The sequence below is a fragment of the Choloepus didactylus genome, chromosome 9 (genome assembly GCF_015220235.1).
Source record: "Choloepus didactylus isolate mChoDid1 chromosome 9, mChoDid1.pri, whole genome shotgun sequence".
Lineage (NCBI taxonomy): Eukaryota > Metazoa > Chordata > Mammalia > Pilosa > Megalonychidae > Choloepus > Choloepus didactylus.
Window position 1 is genome coordinate 125,350,435 of NC_051315.1, and position 27,482 is coordinate 125,377,916.

At 44.2% G+C, this 27,482-nt stretch overlaps 1 protein-coding gene across 5 annotated transcripts in view; it reads left to right on the forward strand.

Moving 5' to 3' along the window:
* DIS3L2 (DIS3 like 3'-5' exoribonuclease 2) overlaps positions 1-27,482 on the forward strand; it is a 483,331-nt gene that overhangs the window by 384,696 nt on the left and 71,153 nt on the right. For all 5 annotated transcript variants that reach the window (XM_037848473.1, XM_037848472.1, XM_037848477.1 and 2 more), the window contains exons 12-13: positions 2,738-2,845; positions 22,328-22,561. In XM_037848473.1, coding sequence (XP_037704401.1) covers positions 2,738-2,845; positions 22,328-22,561 — 342 coding nt within the window. The remainder of the gene's footprint in view (positions 1-2,737; positions 2,846-22,327; positions 22,562-27,482) is intronic.

Below are 27,482 nucleotides of genomic sequence, written 5' to 3' on the forward strand. Positions count from 1 at the left end.
TACCATGATATATTTGTCACAACTAAGAAACTGGATACATTACTATTAACTAATTTAGATTTTACCAGTTTTTCCATTAATGTCTTCTTTCTATTCCAGGATCCAATCCAGAGTACCGCATTGCATTTAGTTGCAATGACTTTCTTTTGACAAACACTACAAATGAATTCAGGAATTGTGTCTCATTATCAGATGCTCAGCTTTGTCATTCAGAGTCAGAGACTATCTTGAACACTTAAAATAAATATAAACTATCTGTAAAAAAGGTGTTAAGCCCTGTACTAATAAAATCATTGCAACAGATATGCTGGATGAGCAGCCTGCTTCCAAAATACAGTGGTATTATTATCTGATAATGCAGCCAGAGAAGAATCAGGAACGCACCTCCAACAAATCCAACTTAGTCTAAAGGTTGAAATGATGTGAAATCTTTATAATTCAGTCATGAGACAGTTTGGTATTGAAACTTCCTCTATCTTGTACAATATGTTTATGCAGTTGATTTGAAGATATATTATTTTGTGAAACACTTGACACATACAAGGAAATGGTAAATATTTAGATCACATTCGAACACCATTTTATAAGTTAGCAAGAAATATATATAACATCATCTGAACTAGTGGTACTAAAGCAATAGCAGAAAAATTTTCAGAATTAGTTGTCTTATAAACACTGTTGCTAAAAGTTTTCAGATAGTCATTAGGTTTTACATAGGTGTTTAAAAGACACAGCATCCTTCAGAATAATGCCAGATAAAGCCGCACTATGAATTAGTTGCTACTGGTGTAGGCCATGAGTTCTAGAATTTGTTTTTCCATTCCAAAAGTTATTTGCTATACTGAAGCAGGGTGCAGTTACAGACACTTCACATAGAAGAAGCCACTGGAGTTTGTTTTATTTTTTGCAATAAATTCACCTGAAATACTGCATAGTTGCCCCTCTTGCCTATGGCTGCCCAGTTAGCCAACTCGGGGTCCCAGCAGAACACGCACAGCAGATGGGTCCAGGGTGAATGCGGTACATGTGGGTGTGAATGCTGATGTGTGTCGTTTGGGAGTGGAGTGGATGATAATGTCCTCAATCAAGAAAAAATGGGGAGGGGAGCAGCAGGAGGGTCTCCAGGGTGGAGGGTGAGATAGCCAAGTAGAAGCTCCATGGAGGATTTATTTTTGTTGCCCAGGATCCTTTCCTTCAGGGAATCACCCTTTTCCCATTCCGTAGTAACCCATTCAGCCCGCGAGGAGTGACTGCAGCCTGGAGCCAGGTCAGTCAGAGGACCCCACACCCCCAGATAGACCCATGACCCAGGCTGGGGAGGTGTCGCCTCGCTTGCTTGTTAAGCAGCACATGTCACCAGAACCAGCGGTGGCCAAATCCTCTCCCCGCGGGAGGGCCACAGAGATGGACCCAGAGCTGAGACAGCGAGGGGTAGAGGCATCCTTGCCCCAGGATGCAGCCATGTCTCAAGCCAGCAGGAATCCTCCCAGACTTTTCAGTTTCATGGATCTACACATTCCTTTTTTTTTTTTTTCCCTGAATTGTCATTTTAGATTTTATTTTTAAAAGCACTGTGGGTTTTTCCTTTCTTTTTTTATTGATGTAAAATTCATGTAACATAAAATTACTGACCATTTTAAACTGTACAATTCAGTGGTATTTATTACATTCACAACATTGTGCAACCATCCCTTCTATCTAATTCCAAGACTTTTCATCACCACCAAAAGAGACACAAACCTATTAAGCTGTCACTCCCCCCAGCCCCTGGCAACCACTAATGTACTTTTGGTCTCTATAGATGTGCCTGTTCTGGACATTTCATATAAATGGACTCATACAGTATTTTAAAGAGAAGAAAAAAATTAAAAATGGGAGAAGAAACAGATTGGTAGGTAGGAGGGAACAAGTTTGAAGTGTCTTCAGGAGATCCAGGTAGAGATACTCATTTCATCTCTGTAATTTTAGAGAAAACAAGTAATATTCTGGGATAGCTTTAAATCATTTAAAAGTAAGTTGGAGAGATTTTTTTTTAAATTAAAAAGGGTTTGCCATCGAATCAGTTTATTCTAGGATATCAAGATCAATACAGGGAAGAAATAATTTAGGATTTAAAAAATTGAAAAATGGGTGACTAGTTGACCATAGTGCTTATGTAGGAAACCTGGATTTATGAACCTTTCCGCGTCATTGCTGTAGTGATATTTTGTTAGAGTATCCTGTTTATGTTCCAACATGTAGCTTGGTAAATTGTGGGATGTTCCTTTACTAAAGCATTGATTTGGCAGCATCTTAATTTTACTTTGATGAAACCCAATCAACAGTTTGCAGTCAGCCCTTGGGTTCTTAAGTACAACATAAGAGTTAAGTACAACTTGGAATTCAACTAGAATGCTTATTTCCAAAAACACAAGTCATTCTTGAGTCTAGAGCTATATATATACTTTAGTATATAGCAAAATGTAGTTATTTTTCATTGTTAAATTGTTTTTTTAAACTTCTGTTATCAGCTCATTGCTTTCCAGCTCTCACTCCTGTTTCACTATAAAAGATCATGGAAAGGTATAAGATAGTGTGGTCATTCTGCAGAGTCTCTGGGACTAGGGCCACTCCATCTTCAGCTCATTCTGGAAGCTCAAGCTATTCACCAAAACTCTTCCTCCTGGGCTGCTTCTAACCCTGTGGCCGACTCCTGCAGGTGGAGAAGGGTGCTCATGGGACTGTTCTCTGATTGCAGGTGGTACCCATGCTTCCCAGGCTGTTGTGCGAGGATTTATGCAGCCTCAATCCTATGACTGACAAGTTGACCTTCTCTGTGATCTGGACGCTGACTCCCAAGGGCAAGGTAACAACTTACACTTGTGTCTTTCTGTGCTGACAGCCATTCATTCAGGCCATATCAGGCACTAAGGTGTGCCTGGCACTGTGCTGGGTAGGATGAGGGAGAGTCAGGGCAGGCAACATGGAGAACAACACAGAAGAGTCCCTCCCTCAGGAGAGCTGTGCATCTCACTTAGAAGGCAAGACTTACCCGAGGCAATTAGGACAAGTTACTTGATTCTTGTATGTTATCAGGTGAAGGAAGAAATGGTGTAAGCAGGAGTAACTGGGAGGGCAGGGGTGCTTAGTGGAGGAGAGAGGATTTAAATGAGGCTGAATGAGGATTGGCGAAGGCAGGAGGGCAGCCTAAACTGTCCTTTGGAGAGTAGTACTGTTGGAAGGAGGACTGTTTGGGGAAAGGGTGGCGAGTTTGGGTAGGTGGGATGGAATCAAATAGGGAGAGCATCAAATGCCAGTCACAAATGAATTGTAGGTGTTACAGTCCCTCTGAAGTGTCATGAGAAAGGTGACATTTTAGAAGGTTTAGCTCTGCCCCATTGTGTAGAATGACCTGGCAGATTTGTAGATGAATTAGCAAGTTAGTGCCGTCATCAGGGCATAGGAGATGAAACCACGGACCAGAGAAGAGAAGAATAGCAGCAGATATTTGGCAACTTGTTAGATACAGGGAATAAATGCATAATGACTCCAGAAAAACTGGCCCCCCCAACCCCCCCCCCCAAAAAAAACAACTCTAAACATCCAAAATAGGGTAACAGGTAAACTCTGCTGCCTACTACATGGGGAATGTTCATGCTATAGTATTAAAGGAAAGTTAGAGAAAAAAAAAAGATATTTAATTATAAAGAGGTTCCAAGTAAAGGTTAAGTATTGAATACCCACATTTACTTTCATTCCCTCCCAAAACCTCACTAAAACAACAGTAAGGAGATTTTTTTAAAGGCATAAACCCACAAGTACAAAGAGATTGGGAGAGGAGACAACAGCAACAAAATGTTGGAAGCTGGGAAGTAGATGGATGAGTAGTAACTGACTTAGCTGCCCCACGAAAGCTGAAGCCTGAGCCAGCAGTAGAGAAAGCCAAGAAACATCCAGTTTACACAGAAGAACCCTAAAAATATTCAGGAATTGCCAGCACAGGTAACTCTGGAAGGTCTACGAGGAGTAAGTGAAGATGAAGCTAACAATAATATTGGTTGAAAGTTTATTTTGAAAGATTGCCCTTCCCCTAACTCAGGAGAAGCACCAGAAATTTATTCTCTAGAATAAAGTAAAGAGAGTCCAAACCACAGGACACTAAGCACATCTGATGGTGTGGTGCCTTAGGGAAGACTGAGTGAATATTTGCATACATACAGATTTCTTTTCCCAGTCAGTCCCAGAATTTTCTGTAGCCAGGCCTATCCCCTTGAGGCAGGAGGTGGGAAACTCTCTGAAGACTCTGAGCAGTGAAGAACAAAGACTTAGAAGAACTTCAAGGGTTTTCCAACCAACATCCCAGCTGTTCTCTCTACAGTAAAACTTACAGTAAACTCCACCCACACAATCAGAGCTTCTTGGTATTTTACCAAAAATCAGCTTTTAGTATTTCACTGTTATCCACCACACCTGTTGAAAACCTCTTTTCTTTCAGAGGGAACAATGCAAACAAACAAAAAAAAGCAATGAGGAAGAAACAGACTCAGAGGAAAAAAATTTATTTTAGAAGAGAGAATATACCATGAATTTTCAATACTTTAAAAAGAAATGTTCAGAGAATGAAAAAGAGCCCCTAGAAATTAAAAACATGATAGAAGAAAGGAAGAAGACTCAAGATTCTGGTTGGAATGTAAAGTTGAAGAATTTTCCCAGAAAGATATAGAAAAGATGAAAAAATTAGAGTTTCAGCCCAGAATATCCAAGATCTCTTCAATGGACATTTCAGAAATAGAGAGCAAAGAAAACAGAGAGGAATAAATGATCAACAAAATGATTCAAGACAATGCCCCATTACTGGAGGATATGACTTTCAGGATTTGAAGAGTTGGCTATGCAGCAGCAGTAGAGTCCCATCCTCTCCATGACATGTCATAGTAAAATTTCAGAACACTGGGGACAAAGGTCAGATCCTATAGGCTTTTAAGAAGGAAAAAAAAAAAAAAAAGAAGCATTACATGCAGTAGATCAGAACTGAGAATAACTTCATACTTTTACTATACCTCTAAAAGTTAGAAGACAATGAAGTAAAACTTTCTAATTTCTGAAAGCCTTTGATTTCCATGCTAAAATCCTATACCCAGCTAAGCTATCAGTAGATTGTGAGGATAGAAATAAGACATTTCAGATGTGAAAGGTCTCAAAAAATTTACCTCTCACATACCTTTCTCAGATAGCTATCAGGGGATGTGCTTCACCAGAATGGGAGAGGAAATCAAGAAAGAGGAAGACATGGCATCCAGGAAACAAATCAGCTACGTGGGAAAGAAATGAAGGGAATCGCCTAGATCAGAGGTTGGCAAAATTTTCCAGTAAAGGGCTAGATAGTAAATATTTTTGGTTTTCGAGGTCCTGCAGTCTGTCGCAGTCAGCTTTGCCGTTGTGGCCCAAAAGCAGCCGTATGTAAATGAATGAGCATGGCTGAGCGCCAGGAAAACTTTATTTTAAAACCCACAGTGGGCTGGATTTGGCCCACAGGCCATAATTTGCTGACACCTGACCTAGATGATGGTGAAGAAAGTTCCCAGGATAATGGCTCTACCCAGGTAGAGAGGGCAGCCAATGCAGAGTGGAGCAGGATGGAAAGCCCTAGGAGAGATTTCTTTCATAAAATAAAATAGTTCAAATATTTTGTGTGTCTGAATTTCTTGAGAGATGATTTAGACCCACAGTTCTCAAACTTTTTGGTCTTAGGACTGTTTACACTCAGAAATTATTGAGGACCTCAGGAGCTTTTGTTATGTGGAGTACTGATATTTACTCTATTAGAGATTAAAACTGTTAAAAATTTTAATAGTTACTTACATTAAAATAATAATAAACCTACTACATGTTAACATAAATAAAATTTTTGAGAAATATATTTTCAAAAAAAAAAAAATAGAGGAGAAGCTTGTTTTACATTTTTGTAAATCTCTCTAATGTCTGACTCAGAGAAGACACTCTGGATTCTCATATGTGCTTCTGTATTCAATCTACTGGAATAAGTTGGTTGAGTATATGAAGAAAATATGGCTTTAGACAGATCTGTAGTTGGAAAAGAAAGGAGCCTTTTTAATAGCTTTTTCAGATAAGTATGGATATTCATCTTTCTTATTACATGAAAATTTTACAAGTTGTTTCTTAAATATTTGTTGTAATTTGGCATCTGAAATTACATCAACTGAACTTTTTGTACTTGGTTACATTAAAACATATTGGTCTGTCTTATACTTTGAAGGAATCTTTTACCCATGCATGATTTTGTAACTTCATAATCTGGTCATTTAGAAAATATTGACTTGTTATGTTTATCTTCTAAATATGGACACATTTCATTATATAATATCAAAAAGTCACATGTTTTAATAATCCCAACTATCCTAGCAGACAAGTCTTTAAATACTGGGAAACCATCAAGCTCATGAAGCAGAAACAAGTTTTCCAAAATTCTCGTTTTGGTAAAAACTGAAATTCTTGTCATTGGCAACAAGTAACGTCAGTTGTTTCCCTTGAAGTGCCAAATGCACAAGTCTAAATAACCAGAGTTTGTACGTCAGTTGTTCCTTCAAGTAAAAATGGTGTTCCATTTAAAAAGCAATTCATTCAGCTCACAACTGAAAACAGTTACACATATGCTTTATCTGAAGACGTTCATTGTGTTTCTACATGCAACATAAATGAAGACGAGCCTTAATAAAATTAATAACTTTTACTTCTTCATCAAGAACATTCTTAAAGATACTAGTATTTTTTTTTTCATTTTTATTGAGATTGTTCAGTTACCATACAATTATCCAAAGATCCAAAGTGTGCAATCACTTGCCCCTGGGTACCCTCATACAGCTGTGCATCCATCACACTTAATTTTTGTTCAATTTTTAGAAACTTTTCATTACTCCAGACAAGAAATAAAGTGAAAGATGAAAAAAGAAAAAAAGAAAAGGAAACTCTAAACCTCCCCTATCCCTAACTAACCCCCCTCAATTGATGACTCATAGTATTGATATAGTACATTTGTTACTGTTTATGAAAAAATGTTGAAATGCTACTAACTGTAGTATATAGTTTGTAATAGGTATATAGTTCTTCCCTATATGCCCCTCTATTATTAACTGCTAATTGTATTGTCATACATTTGTTCTGGTTCATGGAAGCGATTTCTAGAATTTGTACAGTTGATCATGGACATTGCCCACCATAGGATTCAGTTTTATACATTCCCATCTTTTGACCTCCAACTTTCCTTCTGGTGACATATATGACTCTGAGCTTCCCCTTTCCACCTCATTCACACACCATTCGGCGCTGTTAGTTATTCTCACATCTTGCTACCAACGCCCCTGTTCATTTCCAAACATTTAAGTTCATCCTAATTGAACATTCTGCTCATACTAAGCAACCACTCCCCATTCTTAAGCCTCGTCCTATATCTTGGTACCTTATATTTCATGTCTATGAGTTTACATATTATAATTAGTTCCTATCAGTGAGACCCTGCAATAATTGTCCTTATATGTCTGGCTTATTTCACTCAGTATATTGCCCTCGAGGTTTTGTCATCAACCCATTTTTTTTTAATATGGTTTTGTTCACTCACCATACATTCCATCCCAAGTAAATAATCGATGGTTCTCTGCATGGTCATACATTTATGTGTTCACCACCTTCACCACTATCTATACAAGGGCATCTACATTTCTTCCACAAGGCAGGAGGGAGAGTCAAAGAAGGTAGAGAGGCAAAAGAAAGAGGAAAAAAAAAAGACAGCTAGGAAGCAGCAAAAGGAAAAATAACCTTAAATCAAAGTAGACTAAAGAATCAGACAATACCACCAATGTCAAGTGTCTAACATGCCTCCCCTATCCCCCCCTCTTATCTGCATTTACCTTGGTATATCACCTTTGTTACATTAAAGGAAGCATAATACAATGATTCTATTAGTTACAGTCTCTAGTTTATGCTCCCCCAATGCCTCCCCCTTTTTAACACCTTGCAAAGTTGACATTTGCTTGTTCTCCCTCGTAAAAGAACATATTTGTACATTTTATCACAATTGTTGAATACTCTAGATTTCACCAAGTTACACAGTCCCAGTCTTTATCTTTCCTCCTTTCTTGTGGTGTCTCACATGCTCCCCACCTTCCTCTCTCAACCGTATCCATAGTTATCTTTGTTCAGTGTACTTACATTGTTGTGCTACCATCTCCCAAAATTGTGTTCCAAGCCACGCACTCCTGTCTACTATCACCCTGTAGTGCTCCCTTTAGTATTTCCTGTAGGACAGGTGTCTTGTTCACAAAGTCTCTCATTGTCTGTTTGTCAGAAAATATTTTGAGCTCTCCCTCATATTTGAAGGACAGCTTTGCTGGATATAGGATTCTTGGTTGGTGGTTTTTCTCTTTCAGTATCTTAAATATATCACACCACTTCCTTCTTGCCTCCATGGTTTCTGCTGAGAGATCCGCACATAGTCTTATTAAGCTTCCTTTGTATGTGATGGATCGCTTTTCTCTTGCTGCTTTCAGGATTCTCTCTTTGTCTTTGACATTTGATAATCTGATTATTAAGTGTCTTGGCATAGGCCTATTCATATCTCTTCTATTTGGAGTACGCTGCGCTTCCTGGATCTGTAATTTTATGTCTTTCATAAGAGATGGGAAATTTTCATTAATTATTTCCTCTATTATTGCTTCTGCCCCCTTTCCCTTCTCTTCTCCTTCTGGGGCACCAATGATACGTACATTATTGTACTTTGTTTCATCCTTGAGTTCCCGGAGACGTTGCTCATATTTTTTCATTCTTTTCTCCATCTGCTCCTTTGCGTGTAGGCTTTCAGGTGTTTCGTTCTCTAGTTCTTGAGTGTTTTCTTCTGCCTCTTGAGATCTGCTGTTGTATGTTTCCATTGTGTCTTTCATCTCCTGTGTTGTGCCCTTCATTTCCATAGATTCTACTAGTTGTTTTTTTGAACTTTTGATTTCTGCCGTATACATGCCCAGTGCTTCCTTTACAGCCTCTATCTCTTTTGCAATATCTTCTCTAAACTTTTTGAATTGATTTAGCATTAGTTGTTTAAATTCCTGTATCTCAGCTGAAGTGTACGTTTGTTCCTTTGACTGGGCCATAACTGTTTTTCTTAGTGTAGGTTGTAATTTTCTGTTGTCTAGGTATGGTTTCCTTGGTTATCCAAATCAGGGTTTCCCAGACCAGAACAGGCTCAGGTCCCAGAGGGAAGAAATATTCAGTATCTGGTTTCCCTGCAGCTGTGTCTTAGAAAATTGCTCCACCCTTTGATGCCTCAGGACACTGTGCTTTTCTGCCCAGCAGGTGATGCCTGTTAGCCTATAATTCTTGACTGGTGTGAGGCGGTATGGCCATGTTCCCCCAGGCTCTGGGGTCTGGTTCTGAATGGAAAGGGCCCCACCCCTTTCCTCCTAGAGAAGACAGACCCCTCAGGTGGAGGTCATTAGCATTTCAATGGTCTCGCTCTCTGCTTGTGGTGTCTCCACCCTTCCCAGAATCACAGCCCTGGAAACTGAAAATGACTGGGGCTTTCTCCACTGAGCTGAAAAAGAAACGGATAGTCCCCTTCAGACCCAGTCCAAGGCGACCCTCCGGCTCTCCAAGGTCAGTCGTCACCCAAAGCCTCTGTCTGCTTTTTGGGGATGCGTACCTGTAGTGAGCAGTTCACACTCGCTACTTAAAACCCCAGTTGGAGCTCAGCTGAGCTATATTCGCTTGCTGGGAGAGAGCTTCTCTCTGGCACCACGAGGCTTTGCAGCTCGGGCTATGGCGAGGGGGTCTCACGACTTGGATCCGCAGGTTTTACTTACAGATTTTATGCTGTGTTCTTGGGCATTCCTCCCAGTTCAGGTTGGTATATGATGAGTGGGTGGTCTTGTTTGTCCCCCCGCAGTTATTCTGGATTATTTACTAGTAGTTTCTGTTTTTTTGTAGTTGTTCCAGGGGCTAGTATTTTGTTTTTAATATGCATGCAAGGTGATGAAAAATACAACCACTACCAGTGCCACTGATGCCACTATCATGATTCATTCCAAGGCAAGAGAAGCTTTACCCACCATTGCTTTGTTCCATCCATGTAGATATCAACACATTGAAAAGGGCCAATACTGCCTAAATATTACTATGAAAATAGTTTTGAACTCATGGACCCCTGAAAGGGTCTCAGGTACCCCCAGGAGTCCATGGATCATACTTTGAGAACTGTTGATTTAGGAAAGTTTGGGGTGGATTAATATCCATAGTAAACAGAGAAATAAATCAAATTAAAACAAGACTTATTAATCCTGGTGAAAATTAAAAAGTTGTATAGGAAAGAAAAGTAACAGTATTTATCCAACTACTTAGTTATGTAGTATTTATCGACATAACCATAACAATATATTGATCAAGTCCATTCTGAAACTTATAACTACGTTGGGAAAGTGAGAGGCTGGAATGGTTACATGGGTGTGGTTGCAGGCAGAGGGTGTGTGTGTGAAAGAAAAATAAAGTCTCTTCTTCTGTAGTGGAAAGTTTATTGATAATGCCTAAAACTGAAAAAATCAGAAAGTAGCATTCAATCAAGTTATATAGAAATATGGAAGTTAATCCCAAAGTAATCCATTAGAAGAGGCGAAAGCAGTTATCTCTGGGAGGGGGGCAGGGGACGAAGGGGGCCAGATGGCTGCTGTTTTTCATAAGAAGCCTTTTAGAACTATTTTACTGTTGGAACCATGTACACCTTAACTTGTTTTTTATTTTGAAAATTTTCAAACATACATGAAAGTAAATAAAAGAGTATAATAAACCACTCTCTTCCAGGTCCAGCTACTTCAAGACTTTTTTCCATGCTAGAGTATTTTAAAACAAACCACAGACCTCATGTCGTTTCACTCATACATATTTCATTATGCAATGCTAAAAGCTTTTGACATTTTTTCACATAACCACAAAGCCACCAGCACACCTGACAGTTAATAGTAATACCTTGGTATTATCCAAACCCAGTCCATAATTACATTGCCTGATCGTCTCAAATTGATTTGTTTGAATTGGGATCAAAATAAGTTACACATATTACCTTTGGTTTTTCAGCTCTTAAATACCTGATTAAAAGAGCTGAGTTTTTTTAGGAGCTAAGAGGCAACCATTATCTGAAATACAAAACGGAATTTTAAAGACATTATACCAGCCATCATATTTTGGTTGGGGTGGGAACATGCATAGAAGAAAACATGAATAGAATGACACCAGAAGGAAATAAAATAAAATGCCAATAGTGGTTGTATTTGGGTAGTGAGACTGAGTAATTTTTTCTTTTTTGTATTTTCTAATTTTTTTTGGAGACATGTATTACTTTTATGTTTTATATGCTTATTTTTTAAAAGTGTAACTAAATAGAAAATAAAAGCCCGTAGAAGAAAACTAACTTGAGTCAACAGAAACGAACTTTGAATCCAAATTATGCCTGCCAGGGTCAGACCCAAGAAGTAAAAAGCTGCCCAATCTAAGGAGCTTCTAAAATATAAGGGGCATAAAAGAAACACTAGAAAGAGGCAAACTCTGAAAACTCAGTTGGCCTGTAGGGTTTCTGTTGGAGATGGTGTCTGGTTACCAAGTCTTCTGGCATGAGGAGCTGGAGGGCAGGTGTGAAGTAGGCACAGGGTCCAGGAGGGTAGATTGAGCCTCCAGTACAAAGCAAGCCAAAGAGGAAGTACAAGGATTTGGACTGGCGACAGAGTCCTGGGGCAAGACCCACTAACTGCACTCCTTATGTTATGGTTATCCAAATTCCTTACCCAGACAAAGAAACCAGATGGAAGGTAGTCCTGGTTAGTTAGTCCTGGGAGGTAGTGACGGACAGATATCTCTTACCCACAGTCAAGATGCATGAAATGAGAGGTCAGATTCCAGATTTGTGTTCAAGGGGTAGTACTTGTTCAAGATAGTGGCCAGGAAAGCCTGAGTTAAGCATGGAGGGGACAAAGTTTGGAACCAGATGGGAGGATCATAGAGCCAGGGAGGGTCAGGGGGAGAGGGGTGGACCTGCATCAAGAACCCAAATGAATAAAGAGCTCAAGGCTGGTTTTGTGTGTCATGGTGGCTTCTCTTGGTGTGGGGGTTTGAACTTGGTTAAAAGGAGCCAGGGCGGGGCCAACAGCATTGCACCATACTGCTTACTACATAGCTGTCAGTCTCACCGGCATTGATTCAAGTAGAGAAAGTGTTGCTGTAAATCTCCTGGAATGTTTTACTTTCTGGAGTAGACATAGTCAGCTATAGACAGGCTTTTAAAACTTTTTTTAACATACCCACTAGATTTTTTTAAAACCCCACTAGAAATTCTTGATCATTTATGCTTTCATTAAATCTGTGTGGGATTAATGAAAAAATCTGAAGAATCTGTTTTTAGTGTATTTCTCTTATGATTGGTTCTGAGAGCACTGTTCTCTAATTTAGACATTGTGATTCTATATTGTCACAAGGGAAAACCCTCTCAACTAAATCTTGTACTTCATAAGATCCAACTCTGGTGCCATGAAATCTGCTCTGGTCATGTCAGTCCAGTGACCTCATTATCTCCTGAGCCCCTCTGGCACTTATGTCTCATTTGACACTTAAGAGTGTGAGATCCTGCAAAACAAGGGCCAGGTCTTTATGCCCTACATGCCCCACTCACTTGATCTTGATTTGAATCCCCCTCTGTCAGAATACCAATCTTAGACTTTAAAGAAGGTCACAAGCAATGAATCTAATTGGTAACTAAGTCTTTAAGACCTTAAAGCCATAGACTCTCAGGGTCAAACATCAGAACTGTAAAGGAAGGGTCTCACAATTTCTGTGCCCTTCCACAGCTTGTGGCTCTTGCAACATCCCTGCCATGTGTTTTCCAGGCTCAGAACCCAGAAGCATACTGCAGAAGTCACCCATTTCAACCTTACATCAATAGCAACTCCATTTCAGCCAAAAACCATGGGCTCAGTCTCGACTTTGGTCTTTCTCTCATACCCTGCATCCAATCTATCAATAAGTCATCTCACTCTGCCTTCTAAATACGTCCAGAAGCTGCGCCTTCCTGTCCACTACCAGCACTGTCACTGGGTCCAAGCTACCTTCTCTCACCTGGACCAGTGCAGGGGCCTCCCATGTGCTTCCTGCTTCTGCCCCTGCCCCTGCTGTATCTTCTCTCCACACACCAGTCAGATGTGTGATCCTTCCAAATCATAAATCAGATCTTATTTTCTTCTTCTTTTCTCCCAGTCTTATCTGTTAGAAATGATCAACTACAGAGACTTGGGACTAGACCCTCTTCTTATTTCCTGAACCATCTTTTCTCACATGGGAGAAGTTGGCTTTTATTGTATTAAAGTGAGCTCTCTGCTGTGCAGCAGCTCCCTACCACCAGCTTCCATGATCTGACTTCAGTATCGTTCACATTTTCCTAACCGCCACCTTCTAACATCCTTCTAGTTTCTGCCTGTTTCTTGCAGTTCTGCCTTACACATCCCATTTTGAAAAGTGGACATTATAAGAGAATGATGGGTCTTCAATTCTACTTAAGAATCCTTTTATTTTTTGCTAATGTAGCTGTTTCAAAATTGTATACATGAGCTCCAGTCTTCAACTTTGCCTTCCGCTACTCATTCCTCTGAGACCCACCATTCCCTCAAGATTTTCACTTCTCTTTTTTGGAAACCATAGCGACAAGCCAGCATGATGTGCTGACATCCTCCTTTCCACATCAGAATTCCTCTTTGCTTTTACCCATCCTTTCTCCTCTCTCCCTGGAGTAAAACATGCCTCTCTTCCCAGCTGAGCTTGACCCAAATTCTCTAGATCTTTCAATGGCATCAGCATCCACAGAGCCACTCACACTTAGAAGTCCCTAGCCTCCTCCTCTGCTGCATCCAAACAGTTCTAAGTGCTGACAGCTCTACCTTTGTAATGTGTCTCTAATCCATCCTCTCTTTTCTGCTACACAGTCACTGCCCCCAAGTCCTTGCCATCTTCCCCTGGAACTGTTGGAATAGACTGTTCCTGGCCTCTCCATTCTGTTTTCCAGTGGTGGTGGATGTCTTTCTAAAAGCTGAGTCTGGTCCTGTCACTCTATTGTGTCTTTTGACAGTATTTCGTGAAGCATGATAAGCAAAGACGTCCACCAGCTCATCCCCAGCACATGACCATCTGCCTTCTATCCTCCAGTCCACTCACCCTCTACTCTTGCTGCTGGAGTATTTATTTGGCCTAATATGGAGTTGCTGCATTTCTGACACTTTGCGTATACTTCCTCTTCCTAGAATGTTCTTCCTGTCATTTCTACCAGTGAGAAGAATCCCACTCATCCTTCCAGCTAAAAAGCCACCTCTTTCAGGAAACTCTTAGTATTCATTCATTCATTCATTTAGTAAATATTCATGGAGTATTTGCTGTGTTCAGACACTCTTCAAAATAGAAACAGTAGTTGTCTTCTGATGGTAGAGTTACAAATTTTTTCTTCTTCTTTTTCCCCACCTGTATTTTTAAAGTTTCCTACAGTGTTTGCATACTCCTATTGTAATAAGAAAAAAGTAAAAATTATTTTGAGGTTTTTTTCCTGTTTGTTTAATAAACAAATGAGAGTTACTGGAGTAGGCTTGTAGGCTGAGTGGGAAGGTGAATAGAAAAAGAGATATTGAAGATATGGAAAGAAGGAACGGAGTTTTGGAACCAGGCCACAAAGGTGGTGAGCAGGCTCAAGACCCAAAGCCCTGGTGGAGGACCACCAACTCTTGCGGCCAGTGGGGAGGGAGTGGAGATTGGTGGTCTCTGTTGAAGTCTGGGAAGGGAGCAGGGTGGACTACCTGATCAGGTGCTCAGGCCTTAGGGTCCCCCATCCTCCCAGTCAGGATCCATCTGTCCCATCTCTCTCCCCCTGCAGCACCTGTCATCCCTCCCTGCACTTCAGAGTCATTTGTGCACAGATCTGTTGTCCTGCTGGATTTTGAAGCCCTTATAAGCAGAGCCAATTCTTAATTTGCCTATCTTCCCACCCCCTCCCCGCATAACACAATGTCTTAGTCCCAGAAACGTCTCAAAAATTATTTCATAGAGTAAATTGTGGCTGCTTAATTAGAAGTCACTGCCCTTGGTGAGGCACTTTTATCCACTGCGGCCTTGGGGCACTCCTGACAGGTGTGGCCGTGAGGACCTGGATGTCAGAGGAGAGCCTTGCCCAGCTCCAGGTGCTGTGGGCTGCCCTACAGCCCACCTCGCCCACAACACCCTTCCACGCAGCTTCACCCCCACCACCCCTCCATGCCTCTGCTCCTGCTGGCACCCCAGCCAGCAGAATTTACCTTTGTAAATCCTCCAAACATGAGGAATCAAATGGCGCGCTCTTTCTGGGTCTTCACTGTGTCTGCACTGGGCTCACAGCGCCGAGCTCATGAATAGTGTCACGTAACGTGTGGCTTCGGCTAATGTGTTTGGGTTTTGTGTTTCATCCGTGGACACTGAGGTGGAAATTTTGCCCAAGCAGCTCCTGGGGAGAGACAATAGCTTCAAAGACTGATTGTGAGAATAATAGAAAAGTTTCCAGAACAGCCATCTTTTAAGTGCTACCAGAGGCGGTGCAGAGTTGTTTTATTCAGACCCTTAGAGACAAGGCTGGGATGAGAAGAGCCTCTGGAAGAACTGCTGTGTTCTCTGCCCCTTGTGCCCCAGTTTCCTAATGAAGGCACCACTTAGATGGCTCACCTAACTAAGGTCACTCCAGGGAACAGCAGAACCCGGCAATGAGCAGGGTTTGCAGTGAATCCTTGGATTAAAATAATGCCAAGTAAAATTATTTTCAAGAAATAAAAACAAAACAAAACAGACATTGAGCATTTATAAATCTGTCATGCAAAGACCTAAAACTTATAAAGTCATTTATACCGCATTTGACTTAAATTGAAGGACTGGCCCAGGCCCTGAAGGTTAGTGAGCATAACAGGTCGTTGCTGTGCGGGGTGCCGTGCCTTCCGTCGGCCCTGCTGGAAGCCTGAGGCTGGATCACCTCACTGACGCAGAGAAGAGATCTGTGATTTGGGAATTCCTGTGCCTCCCTGAATCCAGTTCTCAGGAGGCTTCCTCTCTTGCTCTCCTACATGTTCCTTCCTTTCTTCCTCCCCTCCGCCCAGCTGCACCTTCCTTAGGCCCCCAGCCTGTCCAGTCAGACGGAGACCAAGGTGAGTGGGAGCCTGTAAAGGTTTCTCCTGCCCCCCAGCTGGTGAACTTGGTGACCTGAGAGCCGCAGCCTGGGGCACGGGCCTGGGAGTCCTCCCTCCTGACCACGTCTGGTGCGGCTCTCCTCCTGTTTCTCATCTGTCCCTAAGTTTGGGGAGCAAGGCAGATACTTTCAGAAGTCTCCTCAGATTCCTCCCTCTCAGGCCGAGCTCTAGCTGGCTGCCTCCCGGTCAGGATGGGAAGCGGCACCTGGTTCCAGCTCCTGGAAGGCAGCGGTCCCGGCTTCTTGCAGATGACCTAAGGCAACAGTTGACTCAGTCGGGCTTTTCTCCTTTAAAATAAATCTGTAAGGAGGCTCTACCACAGAAGTAAACTGACTCATCAGCTAACATAAGCTAGCACACACGCACAGGTCCCCAGCGCCCTTGGCACCCCTCTTGCTTCCCCGCAGAGGCCCAGGGGCCTCCCAGTGGCAGCCCCACACAGAGGATCAGTTCTGTGGCCATATGCCTCGAGGGCGACAAAGTGTGGTGCTAATTGTGCTCCAGACTTGTTATCTACTCCTTCCTCCTACTGCGGTGTCACTGTTCTTTTTTTAGAAACCCGTTCCTCACTCAGTCGCAGTGGACCTAAGCTTTTGGGGGCGCTCTTTCCGCTGCCCCCGCCTTTGCGCGGTGCAGTTACGGGGCTCCTGGGGGCACTGCTGTCACTGGCCTCACCCTAGCGAGTTGGCTTCCCACCACTGAAACCCAGTATCTGCCCCTCTGAGCCTTCTGCGGGGCCGTCCTCTCTCCTCCCAGGACTTTTCAGCCCATTTCTTGGCACAGGCCCCTAAAGATGACTGCCCTGTGTTCCTAGGAGAAAAAAGCTGCAGAGATCCTGCTGCCCCAGCTGCCCCCAAAAGCCCAAACATAGTCTTCTGATAAGTGTTTTGAACTAAATTTACATACTAAAGCCCAGAGCCATTGCAGAATTACTGTGCATGTAATTACTTAAGATTGCAAATTAACCCATTAGCAGTTTTTGAAGCAAAGATTCCTTAATGAGACACGGACATTTTTTAGAGCGTACATTTTGAAATCATTTGAACAGAATTGAACCATTCTTCAAGGGTTGTGGTTTCCTCACAATATTATATCTGGAAAATAGAGACATCCTGGTTTCCTGTACTTCATCTTATATATGTCTGTTTTGTGAACTTCAGCTGACATGTAATAAAAATAACACTAGATTTTGAGTCTAAGACTTTAAACATGGATCTGCCTGGGCTGCCACTTAGGAGTTTGTGTGACTTTTGACAAGTCACTGGCCTGTTTTCTCAGCTATAAAATGGGCTCCATAATGCACGCCTCATGGATGTGTAAGGGAGATATTAAAAGGTGGTAGCTGTGAAAGCACCGTGTGAACGGAAAGGGGCCACGTGGCCGGCAGGTGCTGTGACTGTTTAGTCCTACTGGCTACCAGAAGCAGACCTTGAACATGAGGCCGTAGGAAAATCCTTTCTAACCAGGATTTTCCTGTCACGGGCCTCGGTCAGTGTGGGCACTGTATTAATCTGATCGTGATCACAGCGGCATCCCAGAGTATGTGCAGGAAACTTGCAGGACTTCAGAAAGGGAGGGCCCCCAGATCCTGTGATTAGGGAAAGGAAAGAGGAAGGACACGATCCTCCTCCTAAAAGCCTTTGTTTATGAATCTCCTTGTGGTTTTTCCCTTTTTACATTAAAAACTCTTTGTCCTTTTGTCTTCTGCCACTGGCCCTGGTTATGGACTGGGCGTTGATGGAAGTGCAGTTTCCAAATTGGAAATTAATGAGGTGTTCCCTCCAGAGAGGCCCTCCTTCCATACTGCGAGGCTGGCTGCTCCTGGGATCCCTGTCCATGTGGATCTTGCTTTCCTGCTGCCCTTCTCTGTGAGGGTCCGTGGCGGGCATCCTTCATTCTAGGTTGGCCTCCTCTACAAGATGGTTTCAGGCCTGGTTTTCCTAGCCTAAGAATATTGTAGTTCATTTGTCAGCTGTGAGACCCAGAATCACTGGACTGGGTTAAAGCAGGATAGGTTCTGCTGTCTGAAGCCCCTGTTGCTAGGCCAGGAAGTTCCCGATAGTTCTTCAGAGCTCCTACCTCAGCTCTTTGTAAGCTTGAAAGGTTGGTACTGGTTATGTGGGATGCAGGCACCAAGAGGAGGGGTTTCAAGTGAGGTGAAAGAGCATAGGAAACTTGGCGGCAGCAGCGCAGTCTCACATTTGGTGGTGGTCACGTGTGTGTGAAGAAGGCACAGCTACCCTCGACTGAGAAGGAAACAACTTGAGGGGACAGCACTTTGGTGGATACAGAGGGCTAGGCTTCGAATTCTCGCAAGTTACAGGTAATACTTTTTAAGAACTCCTCAGGGTTAAAAGTGGCCCCCCATCAGGGCTCAGCCCTGCCATCCCATGGTTGGAAGGGAGCAACAGAGATCTGTTGAGAACCAGGATGCATGAGCTTGGGGGTAGGGCATGGTCCAAGAACCTCATGGAACTTGCTCCCAACTCTTGTGCAAAAATGTTTCAGGAGAGAGGACCCAGAACTTTCATTCAGTCTTTAAATAAGGTTTTCACTCAGTGGTCTGCAAGAAACCAAATGCCCAGTCAGGGTGGCGTGGCTCTTCACCTGTGTGTAGTGGTCACCCTGCGTAAGAGGCCCTCTCAGGAAGAAGGGACACAGAGCCCTGGAAGCTAAACATCCGGTGACCTGGAAGCCTGAGGAAACCTGCTCGACTACTTGTGAAGGGCGGGAACAGACAGGGGTGTGAAATAGAGTGGAAACTAGAGTTTCCCTAAGCGTGCTCAAGACAGGCTATCAAACAGTGTAGACACACAGGGAAGGACGGTTGACTGGGTTTGGAATGAATGGAGAAAAGGAAATAAGCTCAATCTCCGGGGGAAAACTTTGTGACCACAGGAATGAGTAGGTCACGGCCCTGTCATTCTAGAGGAGGTTGGAGAAATTCCATTCCTGGGGATTTTCAGGAAATGTGGATGTGATAGACGGACGGGCATGTGCTAATCCTGAAGGGGGCTCCTCTGGAGGCCTGCCTGCGAGCCTGCCCCACTTGGGACTTCTCTGCAATACCTAGATTTGGCTGTGAAATTTCTCTTGCATTCGGCACACGCACAGATGCCTCCTGAGAGCCAAATTCAGGATCTATTTGCCACAGCAGAGGAGTCAAGAGCACGTTATTGGAATCACTTATATTTTTGGATACAAATGGTTCTTGGAATAATCTGGAAAGTATAGTTGGAGGATTTTATTTTTATTTTAGAAATACTAAAGTCTAATATCATTACAGTCAATACTCTTTATAGTAAGGCTGTTTGCACTGAATAAAAGAAAGATGTGACGGGTTGCTACGTCTTTCCCCAGGCCTCATTGCTGCCATTTTAAGAGTGTTTGTTCCTCTAAGGGAAAGGATGGTTCCAAGGGGTCTCGCTAGCCTTCCAGGGTGGGAGCTGTGCTACGTGGAGGCTTTGTGGTGTGGACGGCTCCTCTGGGTGGGTCTTTCTCCTGCACAGCAGACAGCTGGGGATCCTGCAGACGGCCCTTTGGGGAAGTATTGTCTCCAAGCTTGGTGGAAAGGCAGGCGAGGGGCATGGTCACCAGCCCAAGCTGAAGGCCCCACCGCTGACTAGAGCCCCTCACCTCTCCTGAGCCCTCGCATCCCTCAGCGTGTCTGGCTTTTCCTTGCTCCGGAAGGCATTCAGAGCTTTTCCACTTTCCTCAGGCCCTTGAACCCCATCCGGCTTACCTCAGTCTTTGCCTCATAGTTGACTACAACGATTAGGGCTCTCAGCCTCCCTCCTGTTCCCCTCAGAGTCGCCTGCCATCATCATCCAGGGCTTCCCCTTTCCTTCCTGCCACCACCCGGGCTGCTCTTCTCTCAGCCACTGGGATCCCTTTGTCTCTTGGGCTTCGGTTCTTCTCTGCTGACATCTTCCCCTCACCACATGCACAATGCACTCTTCCATCCTGCTGACTCAACAACTTTCCTTCCCTGCCATACGTTAGAAGCCATCATCCATACACCTTGCTTTGGCGGCACTGCTAGCTGCAGCCACTGAGACTTTTCCACATCACGATACATACAGGAGATGTGGCTGTTTGAGTGACATGTGGGATGTGCGCCCAAGGCCTCAGAAGGCAGAAATTCTGGCTGCTCTGAGTCTGGGGGGAGCCCAATCGCCGCCCCTGTAGAACCATTTGCAGCTCATGAAGATCTGCCTGAAATCTTTGCAGTTAGGCCCTGCCCTCCCTCCCTCATATTCCTCCCCCCGGAAGCAGCCTTCCTAACAATCACCAGTAACCCAGTGCTAAACACAAGGGCCTTTGCTTTGTTTTCATCCTCCCTAACGTCCAGGCAGCGTTTGCTATACACTAGGAGCTGGGGCTCTGGGACTAGACTGCCTGGGTTCAAATCCTGGCTTGCCCCCTCTCAGCTGTCTGACCTTGGGCAAGTTACTAACTTCTCTGTGTTAGTTTCCTTGATTGAAGAATGAGGATGATAATATAACCTGCCTCATAGGGTGGTGGTTGTGAGGATTAAAAAGTTGATGTACCTACTCTCAGGAAAGAGTGTGAACAGCACCTGTCTTAGAATAAATGCTGTAGAAGTGTCTCCTTCGCTTTGAGGTCCCTTTCTCAAACCTCTTCTCTCCTGCTTCGCCAAACATTGGACACCTCTATTCTCTTCCATACCTCTGTGAGCTCTCTTGTTTTTCATTTGTTTTCATCCTCTGACTTCTCTTTTTGCCCCCTAAATTGAAGACTGCAGAGAATGCAGCCTTGGCCCTCTTCCCTGTCCTTCCTTTCTTTCTGGGACCCTTCCCATGGATGGGGCTAGATGTCCCCCTCCAGTCCATCCCGCACCCCCGATGGCCTGCTAGATATCCCCAGTTGCACCTCCAACTCAGGATTCCCAAACATGTTTTGGTGTCTGTTTTATTTTTCTCTTAAAAGTAATAAATGCTCATTCTAGAAAATGCAGAACAATAAAATGGATAAAGTACAAATCACCAGTAATCCTCCCATTCAGAGAGCACCACTATTCAATCGGCTGGATCTGCTTTGAGCTCCAGGGTTCTCAACCAGGGCCAGATCCCCCAGCCCTGCTCTGGGGACATTGGGCAATGTCTGGAGACATTTTTGGTTGTCTCAACCTGGGGTGTAAAGGGGGTGCTACTGGCATCTAGTGAGTAGTGGTCTGCGATGCTGCTGAACATCCTATGATGCAAATAGGACAGCCCCCACCACAGAGAATTATTCAACCCTCAAAAGCACCAGGTTGAGAAACCGTGTTCTGGACCCTTGTTTCTACATATATGTGCCAAATGGAACAAGCTGGCCTTGGTTTTCCCTTTCTGCCCCTATCCCCCAGCTCCACCTCTGTTCTCTGTTTCTGCCCACGGCCCCTCCCTGCACATCTGACTGTCACCAAACCCATCGAGCCTGCCGCATCTTTGGCATCTGTCCCTGCTGCTTGCCCCCAGTTTTGGCATTGATGACCACTCCTCCAAACTGATGAAGAAGCTCCAGCAGGCCTTTCGCTCCAAGGTTCCTGCTTGGCCTTGCCTTTGCCACCCCCATGTTCGGAGACCTTCTATGGTCCTCCACTGCCCGTCAAATCGAGGCCACACCTGCTCTCCAGGAGCCTACCACATGCAGCCCCACCAGCTTCTCCCACCTGGGATCTCATTGTTCTGTCCCCTGGCTGGCGCACCTCCGCCTTGGCTCACAGTGCCCCCTTCCTGTGTCCCCCGGTGCAGACCATCCACATTCTTCAAGGCCTTCCCAGAGGCCGCATCTTGCCCAGAGCCACCCCTCATTCCCTCCCCTCCCCTCCCTGACACCCAGGCCTGGCCTCGTGAGCCCACACTGGAGTCTATGCCCGCTGAGGGCAGCAGCTTCCAGGTCTGGTTTTTCTCTGTGCCCAGCCAGGACCTAACACCACTCTGAGCACAAAGTCAGTGCTCAACAGATGTTTGTGAAATGTGTCTGGATGGATGGTTGAATGAAAGATCTGAAAAAGATGCCCTCCTCCTGACCCTCACAGTCTGTCTTCTTTGCAGATCCTAAGTGAATGGTTTGGTCGGACCATCATTCACTCCTGCACCAAACTGAGCTATGAGCATGCACAGAGCATGATTGAGAGCCCCACGAAGACAGTCCCTGCCCAGGAGCTCCCCCCGATTGCTCCGGAGCACACCAGTGAGGAAGTACACCAGGCCATCTTGAATCTCCACGGCATCGCCAAGGAGTTACGCCAGCAGCGCTTTGCAGACGGTGCGCTCCGTTTGGATCAGGTCAGTCACTTCCTTTTTCCCAGTGCACCCAACATATGGGACTTGCACCTGAACCCAGCGTGGGTGAGATTTGGCACGCAGCCTTGGGCTCTTCCTTCCTCCTCCCTTCCTCCACCAGTCCACTGAAACAGGGTGAGGCAGGCAGGGACTAACTCCCACCTGTCTCCCAAACTCCACAAGAGCTGGGCCGCGTGATGTGAGCAAGTCAAGAGAGTGGATGCTGTGTGTTCGGCTCCATGAACAAAACTCCCAACCAAGGCTTCCCTTGTCAGGTTGTATCTAGGATTTGATCCTCATGTCAGGTTTCTACCTCAAATCCCTTTTGATTGGAAGTGGAAACAGGAAACAAGGGAATTTAGAAGGCGACTGACCAGTGTCTGATCCTGAGGATTAAAAATATATATATATATATATATATATACACACATACATATATTATATATATATATATATATATATATATATATATATATATATATATATCTCATCTTCCAAAAAGAATAAGTTTACAAATTCCAGTTCAATATCTGAAAAAGCAGAGGACTGGGGAGACTGTTGAAGCAAATTATAGCTCATAATGGTGTCAATTGCTCTCAAACGTCACAGCCATGTGACTTAGGCAGCTGTCACTTCAACCCAGGTGAATTTCCATGTCCAAAAGTCAGTAACTCTCAGGGTTTAGGAATTCTTTCCTCATTACTTGTCAGTAGAATATGAAGTGGAGCCTGTGTTCTGCATCATGGAATTTTTTTTCTCCCTTTTATATTTCTTACCCAGACTCCAGAGAGTTCACCCTCCTTCCCTGGCCACTGGGTACTGGGGGACGTCTCTCTCTGTCTAAACATGAGGTGGGCAGGAGCCAAGCTGCTGGGACTCGCTGATGGAGTTGTTATCTGTCCAGCAGCCTCGCTCTGCCCAAGATACTTCTCTCTCTGAGCCTTTCAGCTTGGAAAGATCTGAAAAGCCTTCCTGCAAAACCTTTTAATTGAAATTTTAATTTCATCCAGCCTTTTGAGACAAACTTGCACCAGTGCTTCTCAGCGGGTGTTGCAGATAGTTGCTGCCCTGGGCCCAAGAGATGACTTACTTGTTTTGCCTGTGCTCGGGAGAGTCAGGGTAGCTTCTGGGACTCTCACCCGCCTTCCCTTGCCTGGGCTCAGCAGCTGGAGCAGCCTGTCTGCGTGCGAATGCTGATGGTAAGAGAGCAAGGCCGAGCGGATGCTGAGGAAGACGACACGGCAGGTGGGAGGGCAGTTCTAAGGCACGAGAGATGATACAGAATCCACTTTCCTCCCTCACTGAAATCATTCATCAGGAGAGGAGCACACACATTCCCTCGCACCCGTGACCTCCTGATTGTCACATCCAAGGATGCTTTTGGGCTCTTAGCTTACTAGACTGCTCTCCTGCACTTGGCCCTTTGAAGCTCACCTCCTGGCTCTCTGCTTCTCCGTGTACCTCTCCAATAGTGTTCTCTTGGCCCCCTTTACAGAAGCCTCTTCCTCTGCCCACCCCTCTCAGATTGGTATTCCTTGGGTTCTCCCCCACCCTCTTCTTCTCTTACTTACACCCCTTTCCAAATGAATTCCTCACTAACTGGATGCTGATGAAGCCAAAATCTGTATCTCCAGCCCAGCTCCCTCCCCCCGGGCTCCATATGAGCCTCTCCAACTACCTTTGAAATCTTCACCTGGATGCTCCATAGTTCTCTCAGTTCTGGAAACATGCTGAGCACACTGTTAAGTATTCCCCTCTACCTGTGCCCCCTCCAGGAGAATTGTATGTGTATTGAGAGTCAATCAGATTTTTTCCCAAGCTTGTTTATGCCAGTTGCACATGTTATTGAAATTAGCAAGTTAACTAAATATTAGGTAAACTGATAAAATAAGAGCATAAAAAAGAAAGCTGTTGTTTCTGTGAAAATTAAGTTAAATGTTTTGATAAGGGTGAGTCTTCAAAAATTCTGTTATTTGGGTGAGACAACTGTAAAAGGGGGAAATCATAAAATTCAAGAATTCTGTAGTTTAACAAATGTCAAAGTTCTCTCTTTTTAGAAAGCAAAAACTGTAAATCACAGAAATTGAATTGATTCTTTTAAAAGACTGTAGAAATCCAATTAGCAGATTCTTTCTAAAAAGCCTTACATTAGGGAAAAAAACATAAATGAATGTACATTTGTATAAATTAAGATAAAATAGAGTGTTTTGTTATCTCTGTATCTCTGCTGTGTGAGTCCCTTCCAAACTATCCTTCAGGCACATCAAATGAGAGGGTTTCTAATACATTGTTTCAGAGACCTTACCCCTTCAGGTTCTTGTGAAGTTCGATTGCATTTATCTATGTGAGCTGCCTTAAAAGCTATGCAAGACTGTTAGGTGATCTCATCTCACGTAGGGAAGTGTATGGTGGTCCAGGCAGAAGATCACAGATTATTCTCTGGATTGATTCTGATCTGTTGGCATCTCTTCGAAGCAGAATTTTCTCTTGCTGAAAATGACTTTAGATATCATCTCATTGGCCCTCTCAATTTATGAATTAGAAAGCTGAAGCCCTGAAAGCTTAAATGAGCTGCTTATATGCAGCAAACCCAGTGACTCTTTGTTCACCTCTCCATCATTTACACCATGCTGACTTGAGAGAGAAGAAAGTTTTCCTTCAAAGTGGGGGTGTAGTGAGGGGTTTGACCCTCAAAAGTCTTGATTAGGTTCCAGTTAATTAAGGTTTGAAAATAATGGATTTGCATCCTTGGAGTTGATTCTTTGGTTCCCCAGAAAACAAGCCTGTGAACCACCGGCTTGGAAGGAGGAGCACATCAATCTTCCATAGCAAAGCAAACGGGCAGGATTGTGTATCGTTTATCAGTCAGCTAAATGGCCCCTTTCAGAAGCCACTGCATTTGTCCCTACTGCCACATTTCCCCCCACCAAAGTCCATTCTTCCTTGGTGCTTTTTGAGTAGTCTGCCCTTTGGAGTTGCTCTCCAGTGCTTTGTTTGCCTCAGTTTGGGATGGCATAGTCCTGAGAAGAGTATGTCCTTTTATGCCAGCCTCATTAGAGATGGACCTCTGTGAGATGGGCCACCATCCTTGTCACACGGTGTCCCCTTGGATTAAGAGTAAATCTGCTGAACCAGAAGCTTCGCCTTTCTAAGAAAACAGTTTATCACGATGACTTTCAAAACAAGTGAGGTGGAGGACACTAGTATCATGGTGACCTCCAAGGTGGAGGACACTAGCATGGTGCCTGTCACTGATCCAGAGGCCTTGGTAACCTTGACCACTGGGTGTGAGAACAGAGCTGCCTGACCCAGGGCTGAGGTGGTAAGCCCTCGGGGCAGCCTCGGTTGACTTGCATCCCCAGGGCCCCTGCTGTAAGGCTTGTTTGCTTCCCCTAGTGTGCTGTGGGATATCATCAAGCTCTCTGGGGACCGTGATGTAAAACACATTGCCTTGGAGGCAGGGCCACCAGCTCCAAATTCCTCTTTCACCTGGGGCTCTAGCCTGGTTCCAAAGGGTTGTTGACTCAGTGAAACGGTGCTCCTTTGTTTCCCTGCCCTCCAAAGGCAGATGCGGGGCCAGATGCATTCCTTGTGCTTTGGGATTGGATGAGTTGAATTGTACCCCTTCCAGGGGGTTTCTGCCTGTTTTCGGCTGCCATGTTCATTCTAAAACTTAGCACAGATCCTGTTTATATTTTATTTACTTGTAACGTATATCTCCCCTGTTTCTAAAAGGTAGGTGCCCATAAAGGGAATGCAGACTTTTTTTTGCATTTGTAATAAAAGTAATCCTGATGGTTTATAATCAGGTCAAAATCTGGAGCTTTGAGGAGGGGCGATCTGTGGGAAGCCCTTGCTCCTTGCCCTGCTCCCTGCTTCCTGACTCAACCTGACTGACAGGCTTTGTGGGTGCAGAGGCCCCTGGCACTTCTCTTTGATCAAACACAAACCTGCTTCCAGGCAGCTTCCAGTCGAGGAAGGCAGATGAGACTCCCTAACCACGCTGTGATTGGGCTCTCTGGGGAACTCGATGTCTTGGCCACATTGCCTTCAGGAAGGAGACCAAGGAAGGGTAGCAGGTGCCAAATAGACCCCCAAGACAGAAACCTCCCAGGGAATGCTGCTTGTTCTCGGGAAATGACATCTGCTTTCTGGAGCTTTCTCTCCAACCGTCCATTCTTCGGTCAGAAGAGCGGCCCCTGTGTGAAGGCTTCTGGGGGGACCAGAGAGGCTGCAGGGGCCTGTACCCCCAAGCAGCGACCCCAGCGGGTGGTTAGGGGATGTGCGCAGCTCCTCCTGAGCCATCAATTTCCTGAATTTAGAGGACGTTGCGGTGGAGAAAACCTGGTATTGCCATCTTCTTAGGCAAATTCCTCCAAACAGTATCCTTTATTAAATTCTCAGATGGCATCTTTTGTGTACCCAACACAGCTTTGAAGCCCAAACTCCAGGCAGTTTCTTTCTCTGAGTGGACTTGATTGTGAAGATAAACGTCTAATGGAAATCACTTTTAAACACACGGGGATCCAAGCTTCTGTGGAATATGGGTGCGTGTGACCTTGGTCAGCCAGCCTTTAAACCAGGGGCCGGTGGACTTTTTCAGTAAAGGCCAGGTAGTAAATATCTTGGGTTTGGGGGGCCAAACAGTCTCTGTCTCAGCCACTCAACTCTGCCTTTGCAGTGTGAAAGCAGCCAGGGACAAAAAGAACGAATGTTCAAACGAAGGAATGTGACTGTGTGCCAATAAAACTTTGCTCAAGGACGCTGAAGTTTGAATATCATATAATTTTCAAATGTCACGAAAGAGTATTCTTCTTTTGATTTTTTTCCCCCCAAACACTTAAAAATGTGAACATAATTCTTAGCAACTGGGTTGTACAAAACCAGGTGGCAGGAAGGATTTGGCCCCTGGTCCTGTGCTCTA